Here is a 21,174-nt window from a genome sequence, read left to right on the forward strand (position 1 = left end):
CCGGTAGGGCAAACCCCCCTCTTTCTTTAGAGTCGGTAAGTATCTTAAACTTAATTCTGGGCTTTTTGCCCTGCCAGACAAATTTAGATATGTCTTTCTGCCACTTCTTGAAACAGTCCAGTTTGTCAACAATCTGTAATGTCTGAAACAAAAATAACATTCTAGGCAATACATTCATTTTGATCACAGCAATTCGACCTAACAAGGAAAGCTTCAGGTTTGACCATATTTCTAAATCTTTCTTTATCTCAGTCCAGCACTTGTCATAGTTGTCCTTAAATAAGTTCACATTCTTAGATGTCATGTTAATCCCCAGGTATTCATACCTGGTGAAGCACTATTTCTGGGTTAGCAGCGTCTGTAACCTGAAGCGTATCTAACCCGAGGTACCACTGTATTTTAATCTTGTTTTTAAGTTGTATTTCAATCAATTGTTTTTATACCTGGTGTTAGCTGCCCTGTGCCCGGTCTTGGCTGGGGAGGGCAGGGTATAAATAAATATTATTATTATTATTATTATTATTATTATTATTATTATGAAGAAGATGTCACATAGAGGAGGGAGAAAGGTTGTTTTCTGCTGCTCCAGAGAAGCGGACACGGAGCAATGGTTCCAAACTACAAGAAAAAAGATTCCACCTAAACATTAGGAAGAACTTCCTGACACTAAGAGCTGTTCGACAGTGGAATTTGCTGCCAAGGAGTGTAGTGGAGTCTCCTTCTTTGGAGGTCTTTAAGCAGAGGCTTGACAACCATATGTCAGGAGTGCTCTGATGGTGTTTCCTGCTTGGCAGGGGGTTGGACTCGATGGCCCTTGTGGTCTCTTCCAACTCTATGATTCTATGATTCTAAGAAGAAGAAGAACTCAATAGCATAAGAAGAACCTGCAGGGTCAGGCCAGTGGCCTATCTAGTCCAGCATCTGTTCTCACAGTGCCAACTATGGGAAGTCCAAGCACAGCAGAACTCTCCCCTCCTGGAGTTTCCAGCTTCTGGTATTCAGAAGCATTGCTGTCTCAGACTTTGGAGGCAGAACATAGCCATCATGGTTAGTAGCCACTGATAGCCCTCTCCTGCATGAATTTATCTAATCCTCTTTGAAAGCCATCCAGGTTGGTGCCCCTAGGTAGATGATGTGTGAGCCTCAACCTCCTCTGCTCTTTCTGAAGCAAGACTGCAGAAAATGCATCCCAGACAGGATGACAGGAGCACAAATCTTCCGAGCCATGCATCTGTTGCGTTCCATGTAGCTGTCGCTCCCTCCTGTTATTTAAACCCACAGCCGGCTTTTTCTGTGTTGGCATCTATTTTTTTCCCCCCTCCTCCACCTTACCATAACTCTCTCTTCCTCTATTTATCCATCTCTCATCTCTAACTCTTTCTTCCCCCCTTCCCCCAACCCTCTCCTGCAAAATGAGTTCTGGGATAATTTCTCTTCCCCATCCCTCCCAGTCTATCTTTCTCGCATTGTGACACAGATATACAGCCTGGCATTTGGGGACTTGCTTCTCGCTTATGCTGGGGAAGGAGGAGAGTGTATATATATAAAACTGCGGGGGCCTTCGGAAGAAAGAGATACGATGTGACCAAACATGGCTATTTGGGAATCCCTCTTGAGTAGTTGGTTAAAACTCTATGTTAGGGGTGAGGAAACTTCTTCAGCCTGAAGGCAGCCTTCCAGGGCACCAAATGGGTGTGAATTTCACATTGGTGCAGCAGACTAGTTTTGATACACTCTCACAAACCCTCTCCATCCTATATCCAAGCAAATAATATTCATTCTGCTTTTATACACACACACACACACATTTTTATTGGGTTTTTTAACATATCATTTCCAACAATCATATAACATAACTTCTTATCTTACACAATGTTTTAGACTTCCGTCAACACCTCTGATGATTTTCAGTTCTTTATCACTTATTCTGCATTTCTTAATTTCTCTATTGCTCTTAATTATCATTAACTAATAATACTCCTCATAGTCCTTCTTGCAATATTTCAGATAGTCCTCCTTCAGATAGTCCTCTATAAAATCAAAATAAGAACAATAACCCAATAGCACACACACAGAAGGGGGGGGGGAGAGAGAGAGGGAGAGGGAGAGGGAGAGAGAGAGAGAGAGAGAGAGAGAGAGAGAAAGAGAGAGAGAGAGATTTTAAAAGGGCATAGGATGTCAAACAGATCAACCAAAGGCCTGGTTAAAAAAGAACATTTTTGCCTGGTGCCTAAAGGTGTGTAATGAAGGCTCCAGGCGAACATCCCTGGGGAGACCATTCCACAGACGGGGAGCCACTACTGAGAAGGCCCCGTTCTCGTGTTACCACCCTCCGCACCTCTCGAGGAGGAGGCACATGATGGAGGGCCTCAGAAGATGATCTGAGGGTCTGGGTGGGTTCATATGGAAAGATGTGATCCTTGAGGTATTGTGGTCCTGAGCCATTTAAGGCTTTATAGGTCAAAACCAGCACTTTGAATTGGGCTCGGAAACTCACTGGTAGCCAGTGCAGTCGGACCAGGATCAGTGAAATATGCTCAACCTGGCCGCTGAATTCTGCACTAGCTGAAGTTTCCGAATCATTTTCAGAGGTGGCCCTATGTATAGCGCATTGCAGTAATCTAACCTTGAGGTTACCAGAGCATAGGCAACAGTAGTTAGGCCATCCCTGTTCAGATAGGGGTGTAGCTGGGCCACTAGCCAAAGCTGATGGAAGACTTTCTGGGCCACTGAGGCCACCTGAGGTTGCAGGTTCAGTCCCCGTATGGGACAGCTTCATATTCCTATACTGCAGGGGTGCGCTGGTCCCGAGGGTCAACCGTGTGGCGAGGTCTGAGTCCAGTCCGAGGTCGAGGGTGCAGTATGGAGGCTGTCCGTCAAAGGTGAAGCAGGGTCCAAGGCAGGGAGATGGGTGAGGTCAGGAACTCTGGCAGAAGAGCAGGACTGGGTGCAGGCAGGAACAGGCTAGCAACAATGTTGCTCCCACAACCTGAGACTGGGGCTGACTAGCTTTTATCTGCCCCGAGGCATAGGGTGGCCCCGGTCCTCAGGTGACTCGCCTCTCCTGGCCTATGGGTGAGCACTCCTCCTGCAGGGACTTAGTTCCCTCCGCCTCTCTGCCCTGAGCCTCTGCAGCTCAGGAGAGGTTGGAGGGTTACCAGACCCAGAGGCAACCTCCTCTTCCCCTGACGGGGCTGAGAGTGGAGCACCTGCAGGCAATGGGTCCTCCATCACCTCAAGGGCCAGAGCAGACTCAGCTGGTGCCTGCACCTGAGGATCCAGCACAGGTGAGGACCCTTCAGGCTCAGGCCCCTGCCCAGCTCAGCTGGTTCTGGAGGTGGGAACTCCTGTGCAGGCTGGGATTCCTTGGGTTCAGCTTCTGAGTCTGAATCCCAGGCCATCACAAGGGGGTGGGATGAGATGATCCTCCAGGTCCCTTCCAACTCTATGATTCAATGTAGATGTGAAAATATTCAGTGAAATGTAGGGTCGTGCCTTTAAATGCTCCTAGAAATTATCCCAGGAAAACACCCCATGCTCCTGGGGATCCTATGTTTTCTGACTCAACAAGTGGAGCACAAGAGGTGACGCGCAGTCTCTAAAACGACATAAACCAGAAGCACTTATTTGTGCCCACGTTGACAAGGGTGGTTGCTTGAGCGTTGTTGTTAGAGCTGGGAAGACTTTATAAAGTGTTTTCAAATACAATTGCTGTACAGATCCCCCAGGGGAGATGTCTGTAGGGAGATGGCCAAGTGGAACGAAGTGTGTGCCTGTTCTCTCTCCAAGGTTGTTCGATATTTTTGAGGCGGAAGCAGGCGGAAGCACATGGCCCAAAGCCCTCTGCTCCAAGCCGAAGGCTCCGATTTGCCGGGCAACGTTGTGTTGCAGCTCGGGAAATCCCGCCGGAGCGCCGGAGCGCGGGATGGAGTTCACAGACTGTCGCCCGGCATAAATCAACCACTCGCTCTCTCAATTTCGGCGTAACGGCTGCAGCGGTGTTTGCCAGCTGCGGCTCCCAACCCGCCGAGCTGACCTGCTTTCCGTCATCAGGGGCTGGGATTTCTTTGCAACTGGCTGGCAAAACTTACAAACATCAGGACAGAATAAGAGCCTGCTGTCCAACACCCTCTTCTCACAGTGGCCAACAAGATGCCTGGGAGAAACCAGAGAAATTGGATTTGAGCATAAGAGCCATTCTCCCTTCTTGTGGTTTCCAACAAAGGGTGTTCAGAAGTAGTGCGGCCTCCAGCCATAGAGGCAGAGCCATCGTGGCTAGTGGCCATTGCTAGCCCTCTCCTCCTCCGTGATTTTATCTCCTACGCTTTTATATCCAGAGGGATGCGGGTGGCGCTGTGGGTTAAACCACAGAGCCTAGGACTTGCCGATCAGAAGGTCGGCGGTTCGAATCCCCGCAATGGGGTGAGCTCCTGTTGCTCGGTCCCAGCTCCTGCCAACCTAGCAGTTCGAAAGCACATCAAAGTGCAAGTAGATAAATAGGTACCGCTCAAGCGGGAAGGTAAATGGTGGTTCTCCAGAAGTGGCTTAGTCATGCTGGCCACATGACCCGGAAGCTGTACACCAGCTCCCTCAGCCAATAAAGCGAGATGAGGGCTGCAACCCCAGAGTCGGTCATGACTCGACCTAATGTTCAGGAGTCCCTTTACTTTTTATATCCATCTAGGTTGGTGGCCACCCCTGATTCCTGCAGAAGTGAGTTCCATAGGTTAACTCTTTGCGAAGAACTGCTTCCTTTAGTCCAGGGGTTAGCAAACCTTTTCAGCAGGGGGCCGGTCCACTGTCCCTCAGACCTTGTGGTGGGCCGGACTATATTTTTTGGGGGAAAAGAATTCCTATGGCCCACAAATAACCCAGAGATGCATTGTAAATAAAAGCACACATTCTACTCGTGTAAAAACACGCTGATTCCCAGACCGGCCGCCGGCTGGATTTAGAAGGCAATTGGGCCGGATCTGGCCCCTGGGCCTTAGTTTGCCTACCCATGAGCTAGACGAAGCAATGCTCTGACTCTGTATAAGGCAGCTCACTTTGCTCCTATTTAATAATAATAATATAATAATAAAAAATTATTATTTATATCCCACCCATCTGGTTGTGTTTCCCCAGCCACTCTGGGCAGCTTCCAACAGAACACTAAAATACAATAACTTATTAAACTTTAAAAGCTTTCCTAAACAGGGCTGCCTTCAGATGTATTCTAAAAGTCTAGTAGTTATTTTTCTCTTTGACATCTGGTGGGAGGGCGTTCCACAGAGTGGGCGCCACTACTGAGAAGGCCCTCTGCCTGGTTCCCTGTAACTTGGCTTCTCGCAGCGAGGGAACCACCAGAAGGCCCTCGGTGCTGGACCTCAGTGTCCGGCAGAACGATGGAGGTGGAGACGCTCCTTCAGGTATACTGGACTGAGGCCGTTTTCCTACCCATGCTTTAGTCTTTCCTGAATCTTCCAAGGTGTGGGTGGTTGGGTCTTTTCGGTGGGGTATGATACCAAGGAACAATTGAACTAACTATCAGCTATCTTCCTCTCGCTCCAACAGCTCCTCCCATGTCTATCTCGGTCATTGCTGCAGACACGCCAGCTCCCTTCAGCCGCTACCAGGCTCAGAACTTCACTTTGGTCTGCATTGTCTCCGGTGGGAAGCCTGCCCCAATGGTGAGTTTTGGCAAGGGCAGTGAATCGGGGAGAGGGCAGAGCATTCAAGGAGGTTGGTCCACATGACCCTTGGGTTCCTTTGCAATTCTACAATTCTCTGATTCTATCATTTTATTGGGACGCGGGTGCTGCTGTGGGTTAAACCACGGAGCCTAGGACTTGCTGATCAGAAGGTTGGCATTTCGAATCCCCACGACAGGGTGAGCTCCCGTTGCTCAGTCCCTGCTCCTGCCAACCTAGCAGTTTGAAAGCATGTCAAAGTGCAAGTAGATAAATAGGTACTGCTCCGGCGGGAAGGTAAACAGCGTTTCCATGCGCTGCTCTGATGCGCCAGAAGCAGCTTACTCATGCTGGCCACATGACCCGGAAGCTGTACGCCGGCTCCCTCGGCCAATAAAGCGAGATGAGCGCCGCACGCCCAGAGTCGTCCATGACTGGACCTAATGGTCAGGGGTCCCTTTACCTTTACCGAAGGAAAAGCAAGATATTCCAGGATCAAATCAGAAACAAATCAGGAAAGCTTCTGCAAATCCAGGGCTGTCCATGGAAAATAGGGACACTTGGAGGGTCTGAGAGTATCGCCTGGTCCCTATAAGCAGCCCTGGTCAATAGCTCTTGGAGCCTGTTAACGTTTCCGATCCCCCTTGGCTGATCCTTTTTTTTAAGCCTAGATGATCCCCTCAGCCCGCCGTGCTGAAATATAGATGAACAGGGAGAAGGGAGTTGCAGAGGCTGCCGCAACCAGGCTAATGGAAGCGGTTTGTCGCCTAAATGTTTGCCTTCCAACTTACAATTCTATGATTCTATGAACTTGCATGCCTTCTGTGGGCCATAGGATCAGCTTCATATCAGTTTCATGCTAAAGTTGTAGACCAGGTTCATAGAATTATCCTCTAGTCCAACCCCCTGCAATGCAGCTGAGGCCCAAGCTAAAAGGGAGCCCATTTGGAGGGATTTGGGCATTGGTCAAGTTGGGTTAAGCCAGCCACAGATCGCTGAAGGTCAAGTTGGCTGGTCCAGAGCTATCAGGGCTTTTGTCAGACAGGAAGGAGCGGCAGGCACTGGGTGGGAACACCCCATGAAGAGGCCAAGATCCCCCTGATCGCCGGCTGTGTCTCCCCAGGAGAAGGTTGGAGCCCGACAATACCTGGCTCTCCTTCCTGCGAGAAGCAGTACCCAACAGGATCAGTGCGTCCACTGAACAGCTGCTCAGCAGAGGCTTCGATCCTGTGGGTGCAGGCTGCTCCTTTCCAAATGGCTTCTATGTGGGCAGGGGCGCCAGCTGCTGGGGGCCAAGCCCGTGGCTCCAGGATGTGGGATGTGAAACACAAGAGCAGTCAAGTACAACATTCCTAGAGTGAACATGGTTACACATGGGGAGGAATGTTTGTCCAGCCAGCAGGTAAACTTCCTGTTTCCTTCTGGGGTGGGACAGACTTCCTCTGCATGTGACTAGAGGTGGGCGTGGCCTCACCTGTGCAGGTAACGACAAAAGCACAGGGCAGGGCAGCCATCTCTCTCTCTTTGACTACATGCATCGAAGAAGCAACATCTGCTTAGCCAAAGATGCTGTCTTGGCTTCCAGCCAAGTGAAGACAAAGGGACTGTCTCCTTATGAGATAGTTTCCAGGTGTATGTTACTTTTCTATGCTACCGTATTTTTTTCACTCTATAAGATGCACCCGACCATAAGACGCACCTAGTTTTAGAGGAGGAGAACAAGGAAAAAAATGTTCTCTCCCTCTCTGCTCAGCACCTCTCCAGCAAAGCGGGAGGAGAAACGGAAGGGGCTCCGTTTCTCCTCCCGCTTTGCTGAAGGGGCGCTGCGCAGAGAGGGAAAGCTGCGCAGCGGCTCTCCAGCGAAGCAAAGCCAGGAGAGCAAGAGGGATCGATCCCTCTTGCTCTCCTGGCTTCAGCGAAAGCAACACGAAGCCTCCGGAGCACAGCGGGAGGAGCTGTCCCGCTGCACTCAGGAGACTTTGGGCAGCTATCCCTGAAGCCAGGAGAGCAAGAGGGATCGGTGCGCACCAATCCCTCTTGCTCTCCTGGCTTCAGCGAAAGCTGCACAGCCTGCATTCGCTCCATAAGACGCACACACATTTCCCCTTACTTTTTAGGAGGGGAAAAGTGTGTCTTATAGAGCGAAAAATACGGTAAGTCTGCCTTCTGGGATCCGATTGTGAACAGAATGTGAATAAACTCTTTCTATACTTTTATAGAGGGACGCAGGTGGCGCTGTGGGTTAAAGCCTCAGCGCCTAGGGCTTGCCGATCGAAAGGTCGGCGGTTCGAATCCCTGCGGCGGGGTGCGCTCCCGCTGCTCGGTCCCAGCGCCTGCCAACCTAGCAGTTCGAAAGCACCTCCGGGTGCAAGTAGATAAATAGGGACCGCTTACCAGCGGGAAGGTAAACGGCGTTTCCGTGTGCGGCTCTGGCTCGCCAGAGCAGCGATGTCACGCTGGCCACGTGACCCGGAAGTGTCTCCGGACAGCGCTGGCCCCTGGCCTCTTAAGTGAGATGGGCGCACAACCCCAGAGTCTGTCAAGACTGGCCCGTACGGGCAGGGGTACCTTTACCTTTACCTTTACCTTTATACTTTTATAGAAGACTGTGTCTTATATTTTATGAGGGAATACAGGGGAAATACCAGAACAGTTATTATAGAGGCTTTAGCAAGCCTGAGCAAACGCATCCGCTGCAAGTTTAAAAAGGGGAATGTTACTCTGCTCAATTGTGAAGTTGTTCACACAAGTTGGAAAGGCTATAATCAGACAATATATCCTCTCCTGCATCCCTGAACATTCCCACACAGGAAGAAGTGGAGAAGGAGCTGCCAACCATTGCAGCCATGTGACCACCGTGCTAGGCTTTGCCCCAGCTCTTCTCGATGTCCTGATTTCACACCTGCAAAACTGACACCCCCCATTGCCCTTGCAAGCTGGCACTCTGCATGGAGGAGAGTTGCTTGTGAATCAGCCCCCTGCAGGATCGATGCCTCTGCACCACTGCTGTGTATAAGAGACATCGACCCTGTGGCTGTAGGGTGCCCATTCCCTGCAGAGAAGCCACTTGAATTGCCCTCCCTTGCTGTTAGTTGGAGGCAACAGGACAGACCCCCCCTTTCTTGAAGGAGCTCTCTTTTAGGAACCCCTCCCTAGAGAGGCCAAACTGGCTCCCTCCTTGCTGCCCTTCCTTTGGCAGATGGAGACTGTTCTATTCCCACAGGCTCTTGGGAACTGACTGCTTTTTAAAGGAAAGGGCTTTCAAATAGAGCTGTGCTGCTTTTATCATCTGCAGTCTAATATATTTGTGGGAGTTTTTTTATCCCTTTTAATTCCATTGGAGTTTAATTGCTTTTTTACTGTTGTATGCTTTTAGCTTTTTGCATTTTATGTGCGTTGTTTTAAATTGTGCAAGCTGCCTTGTGTCCCAGTTTGGGAAAACAATGGAATATAAATAAATACAGTTCTACTTCTGTTCATCATCATCATCATCCCAGCAATGTCAAGCTAGATGGAACGAACAACTCAGTGGCAGGGCACGTGTCAGCCTAGATAGCTCAGCTCATTAGAGAGCGGTGCTGATAATGCCAAGGTTGCAGGTTCAATCCCTGTATTAGTGGCATATTCGGGCATTGCAGGGGGTTGGACTAGATGATCCTTCCAATTCTATGATTCTATGTCTGGCATGTTGAAGGCCCCTGGTTTGGTCCCTGACACCATCTGGCAAGCATCCCCGAAGAAGCTGCTTTTAGTCCAATGGTGTGATTCAGTATGAGGCAGTTTCCTGGGTTCAGGAGTGAGACTCTGCTTCCCATTTCCTATCTGTAAAATGTGGATGGGGGAAGCAAAGGTGGCCAACCTTTTCAGGCTGTTGTGAAGCAGAACGAGATCTGTCCCGTGCATCAGTTTGCATGCTGTTAAACGGAGTTTGGGAAATGATATCTTTCTCTGCGGTCCCTCTGGAGATGTCTTGAATTTGTCGGCTGCCTTTTTTATTTTCCTCCCAGACTCATCTCTCCCCTTGTGGATTCTCTTTTATGCAAACACACGCAAGAGATTTAAAGTGGGGAGGCGGTGGGAGAAGTGAGGGGGGGGGAGAGGAAGAGAGTTGAGGATCTAAGGACCCCGAGACTTATTTCTGCTTATTCGTTCCGATGTTTGAAGCATCTGAATTTTTTAAAAGGGAGAGAGAGGTGAGAGGAAGCCTTTTTCAAAAAACGTATACTTAAAAATAAAATGCAAACCACACACTTATCTGCAAACATTCCTGCGGCCGTTTCATTACCACCATGACATCCGGAGCTTGAAAGGAGCTTTTGATAAAGGAATACAATCTTCTCTTCAGAGAGAGACGTTCAGAAATATTTTTAACAGGCGTTGCGTCTGCAGAGAAACCGTCCTCCGAGCTACACAAACACACTCTCGCATGCACCTCTGCAGACTGGCCCCCTCTTTGCATGCATACCTGTGTGATCATATAGCCACAGTTCAGGGTAAACTAATGTGGATGCCAGCCTACAGATGTTGTGTGTCTCTAGCATCAGCATCAGCACCATCCAGGACAGCTCAGGGATGCCAGGGGTCCAGAAACATCTGGTACCTAAATGCATTCTGGGAGGTGGCCACACAATCCTGCTGGGACAAGGTGCTCCAGGGCCTAGGAGCCACTAAGGTGAAGGTCCTCTCTGGGGCCTCAAATAAAACTCGAATGTTCACTGTCCTCTCCTGTGACTTAAGGAGGTTGGCAGAAGCAGATACGGGAATGGAAATCTGATATCCGCTTCCTTGTCCCATGTCTGGAACAGAAACTGATGCATCAGATGTGATTTGTATTAGCTGTTGTTGCTTTCCACCTACAAATGAGACGTAATTGATTATGCTCCTCCCTCCCTCCCAGTTTCTATTGCGTTTCACGGTGTGAAATAACGTAATGACAGCACAATATACACTAGTTATTTAATTTCGCAACAGTGAGGTGAATAGGGAAGGCCCTGATGGAAAGTCAATGGCAGCAGAATGGAAACAGGGCTGCAGGGCCGTGAGAGAGAAATGTGAGCGGGGAGGGGTCTCCTAACAAAGTCTCAGCTTCCGTAACAAACTACAACTCCCAGGATTCTTTGAGGGAAGCCATGACTGTTCCAAAGTGGTATCGGAGCACTTTAATGGTGTGGTGTGAATGTGGCCTATATTTCTGCTCTTGATAAGGAATTGACTGCAGTCTCTTCCCAAATTTCCCTCTCCAGGTGTACTTCAAGAGAGATGGGGAGCTGATCGAGGTGGTGCCCCTCACAGAAGCCCCCATTAATGCCGCCGGGCTGCAAGATGGCCGGGCCTCCCGGAACCTCTTCCACCGAGACATGGACGACACCAAGATGCAGAAGTCTCTCTCCCTCCTGGATGTGGAGGACCGGGGTGGGAGACCCTACACAGAGGACCCTTTGAAAGGCCTCACCCCTAACCAGGGACTTTTGTTCAGCCCAGCTACGGAGATCATCCCAGAGACTGTGGTGAGCCGGGAGTTTCCGCGGTGGATCCAGAATGTGGAGCCCATCTACTACTTCCACCACACCCACATCCCCATCAGCGATGGCACCGTGGAGGTGCGGGCCATGCTCATGTGGACGCTTAACCCCCAGATAGACAATGATGCACTCTTCAGTTGTGAGGTCAAGCACCCTGCCCTCTCTATGCCCATGCAATCCGAAGTGACGCTAGGTAAGATGGATGGCCACCATGGTTGGTGGGAGAAAGTGGGGTGGCCACATGGGAGTGGGTCAAACCATCTGGAAGTGAACCTGGAATGGGCACTCGGGAGTGGACCAGTCCACCTGGAGGTGTATGTGAGATGCACACTTGGGAGTCAATTGAAACATCTGGAGATGAATGTGGGATAGACTGACCCATCTAGAGGTGATTATGGCAGAGCTCCATCATGTCTGCTCTGTGCTGGTGCACTGAGGACTAGTTCTAATGGGCTCCAGCTGCAGGAGGGTAGACTTTGATTGGACCTATGGAGAAACATATCTGTTGCTAGAGTGGTTTGAAAATGGCATCAATTGCCTGGGCTAGGGAAGTGGGGCCTTTGCTGGACGTTTTCAAGCAGAGGTTGTACAGGTATTTGTTGGGCATGAGCAAACTCTGGATTCCTTGCAGTTGTGTGGATTTAATGATGTACATCCACAAGGGCTGTCACATGGAAGAGGGAATGAGCTTGTTTTCTCCTACTCTGGAGGGTAGAACCTGAACTAATGGCTTCAAGTTACAAGAAAGGAGATTCTGACTAAACATCAGGAAAAAAATTCTGACAGTAAAAGCTGTTCAACAGTTGAACAGTCTCCCTTGGGAGGTGATGGACTCTCCCTCCTTGGAGGCTTTTAAGCAGAGGTCATGAATGCTTTAGCTGAGATTCCTGCATGGCAAGAGGTTGAACTAGATGATCCTCAGGGTCCCTTCTGACAGGACCAGTGGTCAGCGATGATGGGAGTTGTAGTCCCAAAACTGGAGGGCAGAGTTGCCTGGTATAATGTGTTGCAGTATTCTAACCTAGAGGTTACCAGAGCATAGGCAACAGAAGTTGGCTATCCTTGCCTGTTGGGCCACCAGCTGAAGCTGATGGAAGGCACTCTGCACCACTGAGGCCACCTGAGCCTCAACTTACAGCAATGGCTCCAGAAGGACTGCCCCCCCCAAGCTACGTACCTGCCCCTTCAGAGGGAATGTAACCTTATGGATGACTTTTAAAAGGTATTAGACCAATTCATGGAGCATTAGGCTATCAACGACTACCAGTAATGATGGATGTATATTACATCCAGGATCAGAGGCAGTCTACCTTTTAAGTTGCTGGGGATCGCAAGAGGAGAACGCTGCTGCTGGATTTAGGCACTGTGTAGGCTTCCCTTTGGGATGCCAGTTTAGGTGGGCCGTTGGCCTGATCTAACAGGTTCTCCTTATGTTCTTATAACATCCTTTAAAGCATTCTAAGAAGTATAGGAAATTTTATTAAGCACCAGCACACATCCCCACTGTGAAATTCCACATGAATTCCCCCTCCCATCTCACACACAGTCCAAAATGATTGGCCCAACACTTGTTGAGATTTGAGCGTATTTCCGAGGGAAGCAAATTGGTGTGGCACCAGGAAGGCGCTCTCTCTCAAAAAGGGGTCCTTCCAAGCGTATGGTCCTGGAACTGTTCCTTTTAAATTAATGAAATTGCCTGCCTTCCTCCACCACCCTGCAGCTCCACCTGCTTGTACTTTCCTTAGGTCTAATGGGCTCTTCAGACCATTATCAGCCATCTGAGATTGCCTCATCCAGCTGAGATCTCTTGTCAGGCATAAATGATGGCTCCCTCCTCCCTTCCGTCCTACACAATTCGTTCCTCCGTTCTCTCTTTCCTTCTCATTAAAAAAAGAAGCCAGTTATCTAGAGTGTGAGCACAGACCTTCGCTCTCCTCCTCCTTTGTTCTTGCCCATCATTAGTGAGCAAGATTTGAGCTAACGAGCCTTGGTGGACTGCAAGCCGTGCTGAAGGAACGCCAGGGGGAATTTTCTGCTTCCTCCGTTTCATCCAGTGGCTTAGCTCTGCTAGGAAGGTGTGTAATTCACCTTTCAACCTGCTGGCTCCCAGGGTGGTGATTAGCTGTGACTCCTGCATCACAGGGGGTTGGGCTAGATGACTTTTGAGGTCCCTCCCAACCCTACAATTCCATGAGATGAAGAGTCGCCCAGAAGTAGAATAACCCACAGAAATTACACACATCTCCATCTTCAAACTAAGCCACCACTCGCCTTTACTGCCCCTACAACTTTGCCATCTATGGGGCGAGATGGACCACAGCTCTGACTGGGTATAAGGCAGCTTAATTTGCTCCTATTTAAGCCATCCTGCGAGGACCTCTGCCTGAAATTCTGAGAGAGCTGCTGACAGTGTAGCTAATTCAGAGCTAGAGTGACCCGTGGTCTTACACAGCACAAGGAAACTTCAATACAATCATATGAGTATGGCTCTCCTAGCTGACGACCTGAGATCAGATAGTAGGGCATGTCTTGCCCATATATCTACATACGTCCCTTCAAAATGTGCTCCAGGCTGAGAAACTGTATCGCACTTGGAACTCCTGGTTGTTGAAGGAGTTCAGAGAGGGAGCACGGATGAAAGTCAGATAAGGGTTGGGCTGCCATTCCTTCATCGCGAAGAATCTCGCAACCACTTCTGAGAAAAGCATTGATATCATAGCTGAAAGGGAACCTGCCAGTGTCATAATGCCGTTATACGAATCTATGGTGTGACCACATTTGGAAGACGGCTCTGGGTGCCTGACTTCAAGAGGGATGTTGCTGAGTTGGGAAAGGCTCAGAAAAGAGCAACCAAATTAATCAAGGCAGTGGATGGGGGTGTGTGACTCCCCTATGAAGAAAGATTGCAGCGTTCTGGACTTTTTATCTTAGGGAAATAACACAAGAACTTGTGGACATTCAGTGAAGCTGAATGTTGGAAGATTCAGGGCAGATAAAAGATAGACTTTCGTACAGTGCACAGCGGAATGAAATGTAGCACCAAGGAGGATATCCACACAAGGAATAAAGTCCACTTGCACAATGGGACATTCACCCCTCTCCTCCCACACGCCCCCCCAACCTGTTTCTAGGGCTTCCTCCATCCCTCCAGAGCAGATTTTGCATTGCAGAAGCAAACCTCGTTCCTTGTATGCCACAACTTAGTTGAATCTTGCCCCTTCTGAAAGTGGTGGCTCGCTTGCCATGGAAAACCCATCTATCTCCCTTGCCAATTTTTGAGGCATAGCATGTGGGTCAGTTTTAGCTTGTGGACCAGCTTTCTTCCAGACCCATTATTTCCCTGCTGGATCAGTAGGACAGAAACATTTCATGAGATGGCATCCCATCCCATACGTTACAGCAACTGGCCTCTGGTTGGCCAATGTGAGAACAGGATGTTGACAAGCCGGAACGTGTGCAGAAGAGGGCAGCCAAGATGATCCAGGGGTATAGAAGCCAAGCCTTATGAGGAATGGTTGAAGGAGCTGGGTATGTTTAGCCTGAAAAAGAGGGGACTGAGAGGAGATATGAGAGCTATCTTCACATATCTCAAGAGTTGTTACATGGAAGATGGAGCAAGCTTGTTTTCTCCTGCTCTGGAGGGCAGGAGTCGAACCAACAGCTTCAAGTTACAAGGAAGGAGATTATGACTAAAAATCAGCAAGAACTTTCTGACAATAAGAGCTGTTTGATAGGGGAACGGATTCCCTCAGGAGGTTGTGGACTCTCCTTCCTTGGAAGTTTTTAAGCAGAGGTTGGATGGTCATCTGTCATGGATGCTTTAACTGAGATTCTTGCATTGCAGGGGGTTGGACTAGATGATCCTTGTGGTCCCTTCCAACTCTGCAATTCTATGCTTTTATGCCTCTACAGGTATCACTGTAGGTTAAACCACAGAGCCTAGAGCTTGCTGATCAGAAGGTCAGCAGTTTGAATCCCCGCGACGGGGGTGGGGGGGGACTCCCATTGCTCAGTCCCTGCTCCTGCCAACCTAGCAGTTCAAAAGCATGTCAAAGTGCAAGTAGATAAATAGGTACCTCTCTGGTGGGCATTTCCGTGCGCTGCTCTGGTTCGCTAGAAGCGGCTTAGTCATGCTGGCCATATGATCTGGAAGCTGTACGCTGGCTCCCTCGGCCAGTAAAGCAAGATGAGCACCGCAACCCCCGAGTCATCCACGACTGGACCTAATGGTCAGGGGTCCCTTTACCTTTATGCCTCTATGAGTAGATGGGTCAGTGCCCTGATCCATCAGGGCTCTTCTTTCTTACGTTCTGCTTAGCATCCATTGTTGATCATTCAGTCTTAGAGGGCCTGGTCCACAGACCATAGCAGGAGAAACCCAACATCAAAAGAGAGAGGGTGGACCCTTAATCCCTTAAGAGAAGTCATTAACCCTTCCCCGTTTTACTTGATCCAGCTCCGCTTGCTGTCCCCTCCCCTCCCCTCTCAGGCTAGAGGAGGAAGATTAGCCGATGTTCTTTAAGGAGCTAATCCTGGGAAGAGTGTCCTGATCAAACATTCCATTGAGCCTTGCCTTTGCCAGAGCTCCTCTCCTCCTGTCAAACCCGACATTTACATATTAAAGACAAAATACCTTTTATGTTAATCCCCAGTGGAGAAGCTGCCTTTGGCTGAGAGAGACATAAATCTTACACTTCCAGGATAATGGGACTCGGGCAAGGAGATCCTCTGCTCAGTGCAGAGGCATTTGAAGGATGCTCCTCCCTCCAGCCCCATCTTAAGAGTCCGTGTCTGTGACAAGAGTAGAGCAAGGGGATTGTCGAGCTGCAGGAAAGTGGTTGGTGGCGGATGTAGGTGGAATGTAGGAAGCTGCAAAATTCCTGGTCAGGACCTTGGTCAGCTGTCTTGGCATTGTCTACACCAGGGGTCAGCAAACTTTTTCAGCAGGGGGTTGGTCCACAGTCCCTCAGACCTTGTGGGGGGCTGGACTATATTTTGAAGGGGGGAAAAACCTGAATGGATTCCTGTGCCCCACAAATAACCCAGAGATGCATTTTAAATAAAATCACACATTCTACTCATGTAAAAACACCAGGCAGTCCCCACAAATAACCCAGAGATGTATTTTAAATAAAAGGACGTGTTCTACTCATGTAAAAACACGCTGATTCCCGGACCATCCGTGGGCCGGATTTAGAAGGCGATTGGGCCACATCCAGCCCCCAGGCCGTAGTTTGCCCACCCATAGTCTACACCATGCCATGGGTTGACAAACTAAGGCCTGTGGGCCGGATCAGGCCCAATTGCCTTCTAGATCCGGCCCACAGATGGTCCAGGAATCCAGGCAATGGGCATAGCGCACGCGCAATGGTTTTTGAGACTCAGCCAGCTTGGGGGTTAAAAGTGAGGCAGGCAGCTGCTCGAGACAAGCCCCTTCTTCGTCTGTCGTGCTTGCACAGCAATGTTTTCTTCCGGGGTGGGGGGTGGGGAAGAGGGGAAAGGAGCCACAGTTTGGATTTCCACCATGGAGTTGCCGGCAAGTGACCTCAGGAAGGGCAGTTGTGGCGGCAGGGGCTCAGAGGTGCCCCAGGAGCAATGCCCACCGGTGTCTGTGGCGGCGGTGCTCTCTGCCGGAGGAAGTAGTTCTGTGCTCTGCTGGGGAGGCTGCATGTTAGCCACACGGTGCAAGCCATGGAAAGGTAAATAGCTGCCGCCTCGTCTTCCCTCATGCAGGGAAAAGAAAGATTTTGCTTGAGCAGCACTGTCCTGACTTAGTGGGGCCAGTGGCTTTTTCCTTTACCCACACATGCGCACACGCTCTCCAGGGCTGACAGGAATGGTGCGCTTACCTCAGCCCCCCATCCCTCCACCCCGCCTTATGAGAGAAATAATAACTGTCAATGCGTAAAACACAAAGGAAGCAGCGTGGGTGTATGAGGGAACACTTCCCCCCCCCTCTAAAAAATCACATTTGGGCAACATTGAGGTTGGTCCCAATAAGGGTTTTTGCCCAAAATGTGGGACATAATCATGGCAACATATAGTCTGGCCCCCCACAAGGTCTGAGGTACAGTGGACCGGCCCCCTGCTGAAAAGGTTTGCTGACCACTGGTGTACACTGAACTGGGGAGGGGGGCGGGGGCGCTGTGGTCTCAACCACTGAGTCTCTTGGGTTGGCAGTTCAAGTCCACTCAATAGGGTGAGTTCCTGTTACTGTCCCTGCTCCTGCCAACCTAGCAGTTTGAAAGCACGGCAGTGCAAGTAGATAAATAGGTACGGCTGCGATGGGAACGTAAACTCTCTGGCTTCCATCACGGCATCCCATGCACCCGAAGTGGTTTAGTCCTGCTGGCCACATGACCTGGAAAGCTATCTGTGGACAAGTGCCAGCTCGCTAGGCCTGAAAGGGGAGATGAGCACTGCAACCCCATAGACAAATATGATTGGCTGTAACCACCCAGGGGTCCTTTACCTTTACCTTTACCTTACACTGAACTGCCACAAGGATCCATCCTTTCGTGCTGGAAAGGATATACAGAGGCTCTGGCCCACTGCCAATGTCCCTGACTATCCAGCACTGCCCTGTCAGCCTGGGGCAATGCTAACCAGCAAGGAAGGCAGACAGGCTTTGTGGCATTGGTAAATAATAGAGGAAGGAGTGAATAATTGACAGGGAAATGGTTTGATCTCCAGTGGGCAGCCTCTGCATGCTTGAAGGCATTTGGGGTACTGGACTGCAGAGACACTACTATTTTTAACATCTTGTGGGGAAAAGATCTGTGGTAATTCCCTCTCCACCCCCATTTGTATTAAAAACGGGGGGATCCAGAAGAAGCACAACACAACTATTGCAACAGTTCCCCATTAGATACCCCAAAGAGAGGCCTGCAAGCATGCCCTGATTCAGATTTCCAGAAACTGGTGTTCAGAGGCATACTGCCTCCAACAGTGGGGGTAGAAAATAGTGATCATGGCTAGTAGCCATGGATGGCCTTTTCCTCCAGGAATTTGTCCAACCTTTTTTAAAAAAATCCCTCCAAGTTGGCAGCCATCATAACTTCTTGTGGGAGTGAGTTCCACAGTTTAGCTATGAACATCAGAAGAGCCCTGTTGGATCAAGCCAGTGGCCCATCTGACCAACCCATAGCTGTCAATTTACAGATTTGAAAATAAGGGACCAGCAGCCTCGAAAATAAGGGACCAGCAGCCAAAATAAGGGATTTTAGTCAACCAGCAGCCAAACGAAGCCTCAAGTGGTGGTTCCCACAGCGCAGCAACCCGGCAAAGGGGATGCAGCAAGGAAAACCACCGTCACCTCTCCGCTGGGAAACGCTGAGCAAAGGCGAGTCCCTAGGCAACGCAGCCGATTTGATCGGCACAAGGCATGCAAGCTCCACCCCCCCAGTCGTTCTTAGACTCCTTACTGGGTGAGCAACGCAGCCAAGCAACACAGTTGGAGCCTCCCTCCTCCCTGGCCGGCAGGGAGGGAGGGAGAGGAGCTGCTTCCTTTGAAACCTGGGAAATTTAAGGAACATCATCAATCTGGGACAGCAGCGGGAAACGGTGCTGGGATGAGGGAGTTTCCTGCCAAATAAGGGGCAGTTGACAGCTATGAACCAACCAGATGCCCACAAATGTTGACCTGAGTGCAACACGTCTCTCTCCACGTGTGATTCCCTGCAACAGATATTCAGAGGGATTGTGGGTATCTTTTTGTGAAACAATCCTCACTGCAAGGAGTAAAAAATTCCAACGGACGGTCAGGAAGTTTCCTCTAGGATCAAAGGAAGAACTTCAGAATCTAAATTAGAACTTCAAGATCTAAGGAACTTCAGAAGAGCCTGGTTGCTGGATCAGACCAAAGACCCCATCTGGTCCAGCATCCTGTTCTCAACAGTGGTCACCAAGGTGTCCCACTTGGAACCCCACAAGGATGGATGTAATTGATCACACTCAAAGGCATACTCTTCCATTGTCTCTTGAGAAAGATGGATTGCCAACAACCAAAGAGCCCTCATGCTAACACAGCTGAAAGACACATATTAACCCCCTCACCTATTGCTTGGGAGTTCTGGGCCAACCTGCTGTGCTCCACCCACTCATTGTCACTGCCCAGCACTGCAGAATGATTAGAGCAGCCTTTCTCAACATCTTGAGTCCCCAGATGTTGTTGGACTACAACTCCCATCATCCCTGACCACTGATCCTGCTAGGTAGCGATGATGGGAGTTGTAGTTCAAGGTTGAGAAAGGCTGGTGTTAAGAGAGTCCTCCAGTCCTCCATTCCTCTTCCATCAAAGCATGAAATGTGATCACCTCCTTTATTAAGAGGCATAACTGCCATCGTGGTGTTTATTAACAGTCGTAAAAAAATTGAAATGGTGGTAGGGAGGAATACCCCAGGCCCTGGATGTGAGTGGAGAGTTTATGTTGCCTTGGTGGATTCAGGCTGTGCAAAGAAACCTTTCCATTTTATTTCCTGCTTGTTAATTTAAGTGACTTGGCCTGGTATTAAGGAACAGGGTGTGAAAATGGATTAGGGAGGGAGAAGATGCAGGCAAACTGCTCTTATTCTGGTTCTTCCTGAGCTGAAGGGGAGAGCAGGGTTACATCCTCTGTGACCTGCTACCACCACCTGAAATTTGCCACATCCTCATCCCAGATAGAACCATGCTTTGCTGTTTCTCTAAGAACCTAGATAGCTTCAAAAGAGGATTCCAGAAATTCACAGAGGAAAAACAAAATAAAAAAACTCCTTCCAGTAGCACCTTAAAGACCAACTAAGTTAGTTCTTGGTATGAGCTTTCGTGTGCATGCACACTTCTTCAGATACACTGAAACAGAAGTCACCAGACCCTTCCATATAGTGAGAAGGTGGGGAGGGGTATTACTCAGAAGGGTGGTGGGATTGGGTGATTGGCAGATAGCTGTGATGAGCCTGTTGACGACTCTTAACGACTGCAATAGGTCTTACAGGAAAAAGCAAGGGGTGAGAAGGTGAAAAATGGCTTTGTCATGTATAATGAGATAAGAATCCAATGTCTTTGTTCAGACCAGGTCTCTCCATGGTTTTAAGTTTGGTAATAAGTTGCAATTCAGCAGCTTCTCTTTCCAGTCTATTTCTGAAATTCCTTTGTAATAGAACAGCTACTTTGAGATCTTGTTCACAGAGGAAGAGGAAGCTATCAATGGTGACCAGCCAGGGTTCCTGTGCTGTGCCTGTGCAGTTAGAGGCATCGTTAGAATCATAGAGCTAGAAGGAGACCTCAAGGGTCATCTAGCCCAACCCCCCTGCAGCACAGGAATTTCAGCTAACCCATGACAGCTGGCAATAATAATAATAATAATAATAATAATAATAATAATAATAATTTATTATTTATACCCTGCCCATCTGGCTGGGTTTCCCCAACCACTCTGGGCGGCTTCCAACAAGACACTAAAATACAATAACCTATTAAACAACAAAAGCTTCCCTAAACAGCGCTGCTTTCAGATGGCTTCTAAAAGTTTGGTAGTTGTTTTTCTCTTTGACATCTGGTGGGAGGGCATTCCACAGGGCGGGCGCCACTACCGAGAAGGCCATCTGCCTGGTTCCCTGTAATTTGGCTTCTCACAGTGAGGGAACCGCCAGAAGGCCCTCAGCGCTGGACCTCAGTGTCTGGGCAGAACAATGAAGATGGAGACGCTCCTTCAGGTATACTGGACCGAGGCCGTTTAGGGCTTTAAAGGTCAGCACCAACACTTTGAATTGTGCTCAGAAACGTACTGGGAGCCAGTGTAGGTCTTTCAAGACTGGTGTTATATGGTCTCAGCGGCAGCTACCAGTCACCAGTCTAGCTGCCGCATTCTGGATTAGTTGTAGTTTCCGGGTCACCTTCAAAGGTAGCCCCACGTAGAGCGCATTGCAGTAGTCCAAGCGGGAGATAAATAGAGCATGCACCACTCTGGCGAGACAGTCCGCGGGCAGGTAGGGTCTCA

The 21,174-nt window shown here is 49.4% G+C and overlaps 1 protein-coding gene across 1 annotated transcript in view; it reads left to right on the top strand.

Annotated features, from left to right (window-relative positions):
* IGSF21 (immunoglobin superfamily member 21) overlaps positions 1–21,174 on the top strand; it is a 239,830-nt gene that overhangs the window by 206,530 nt on the left and 12,126 nt on the right. Inside the window, 2 exon segments of the mRNA XM_079987073.1 lie at positions 5,557–5,672; positions 10,916–11,387. Of these exon segments, the coding sequence (XP_079843199.1) occupies positions 5,557–5,672; positions 10,916–11,387 (588 nt within the window).

The sequence above is a fragment of the Podarcis cretensis genome (assembly GCF_951804945.1).
Source record: "Podarcis cretensis genome assembly, chromosome: 8".
NCBI lineage: Eukaryota > Metazoa > Chordata > Lepidosauria > Squamata > Lacertidae > Podarcis > Podarcis cretensis.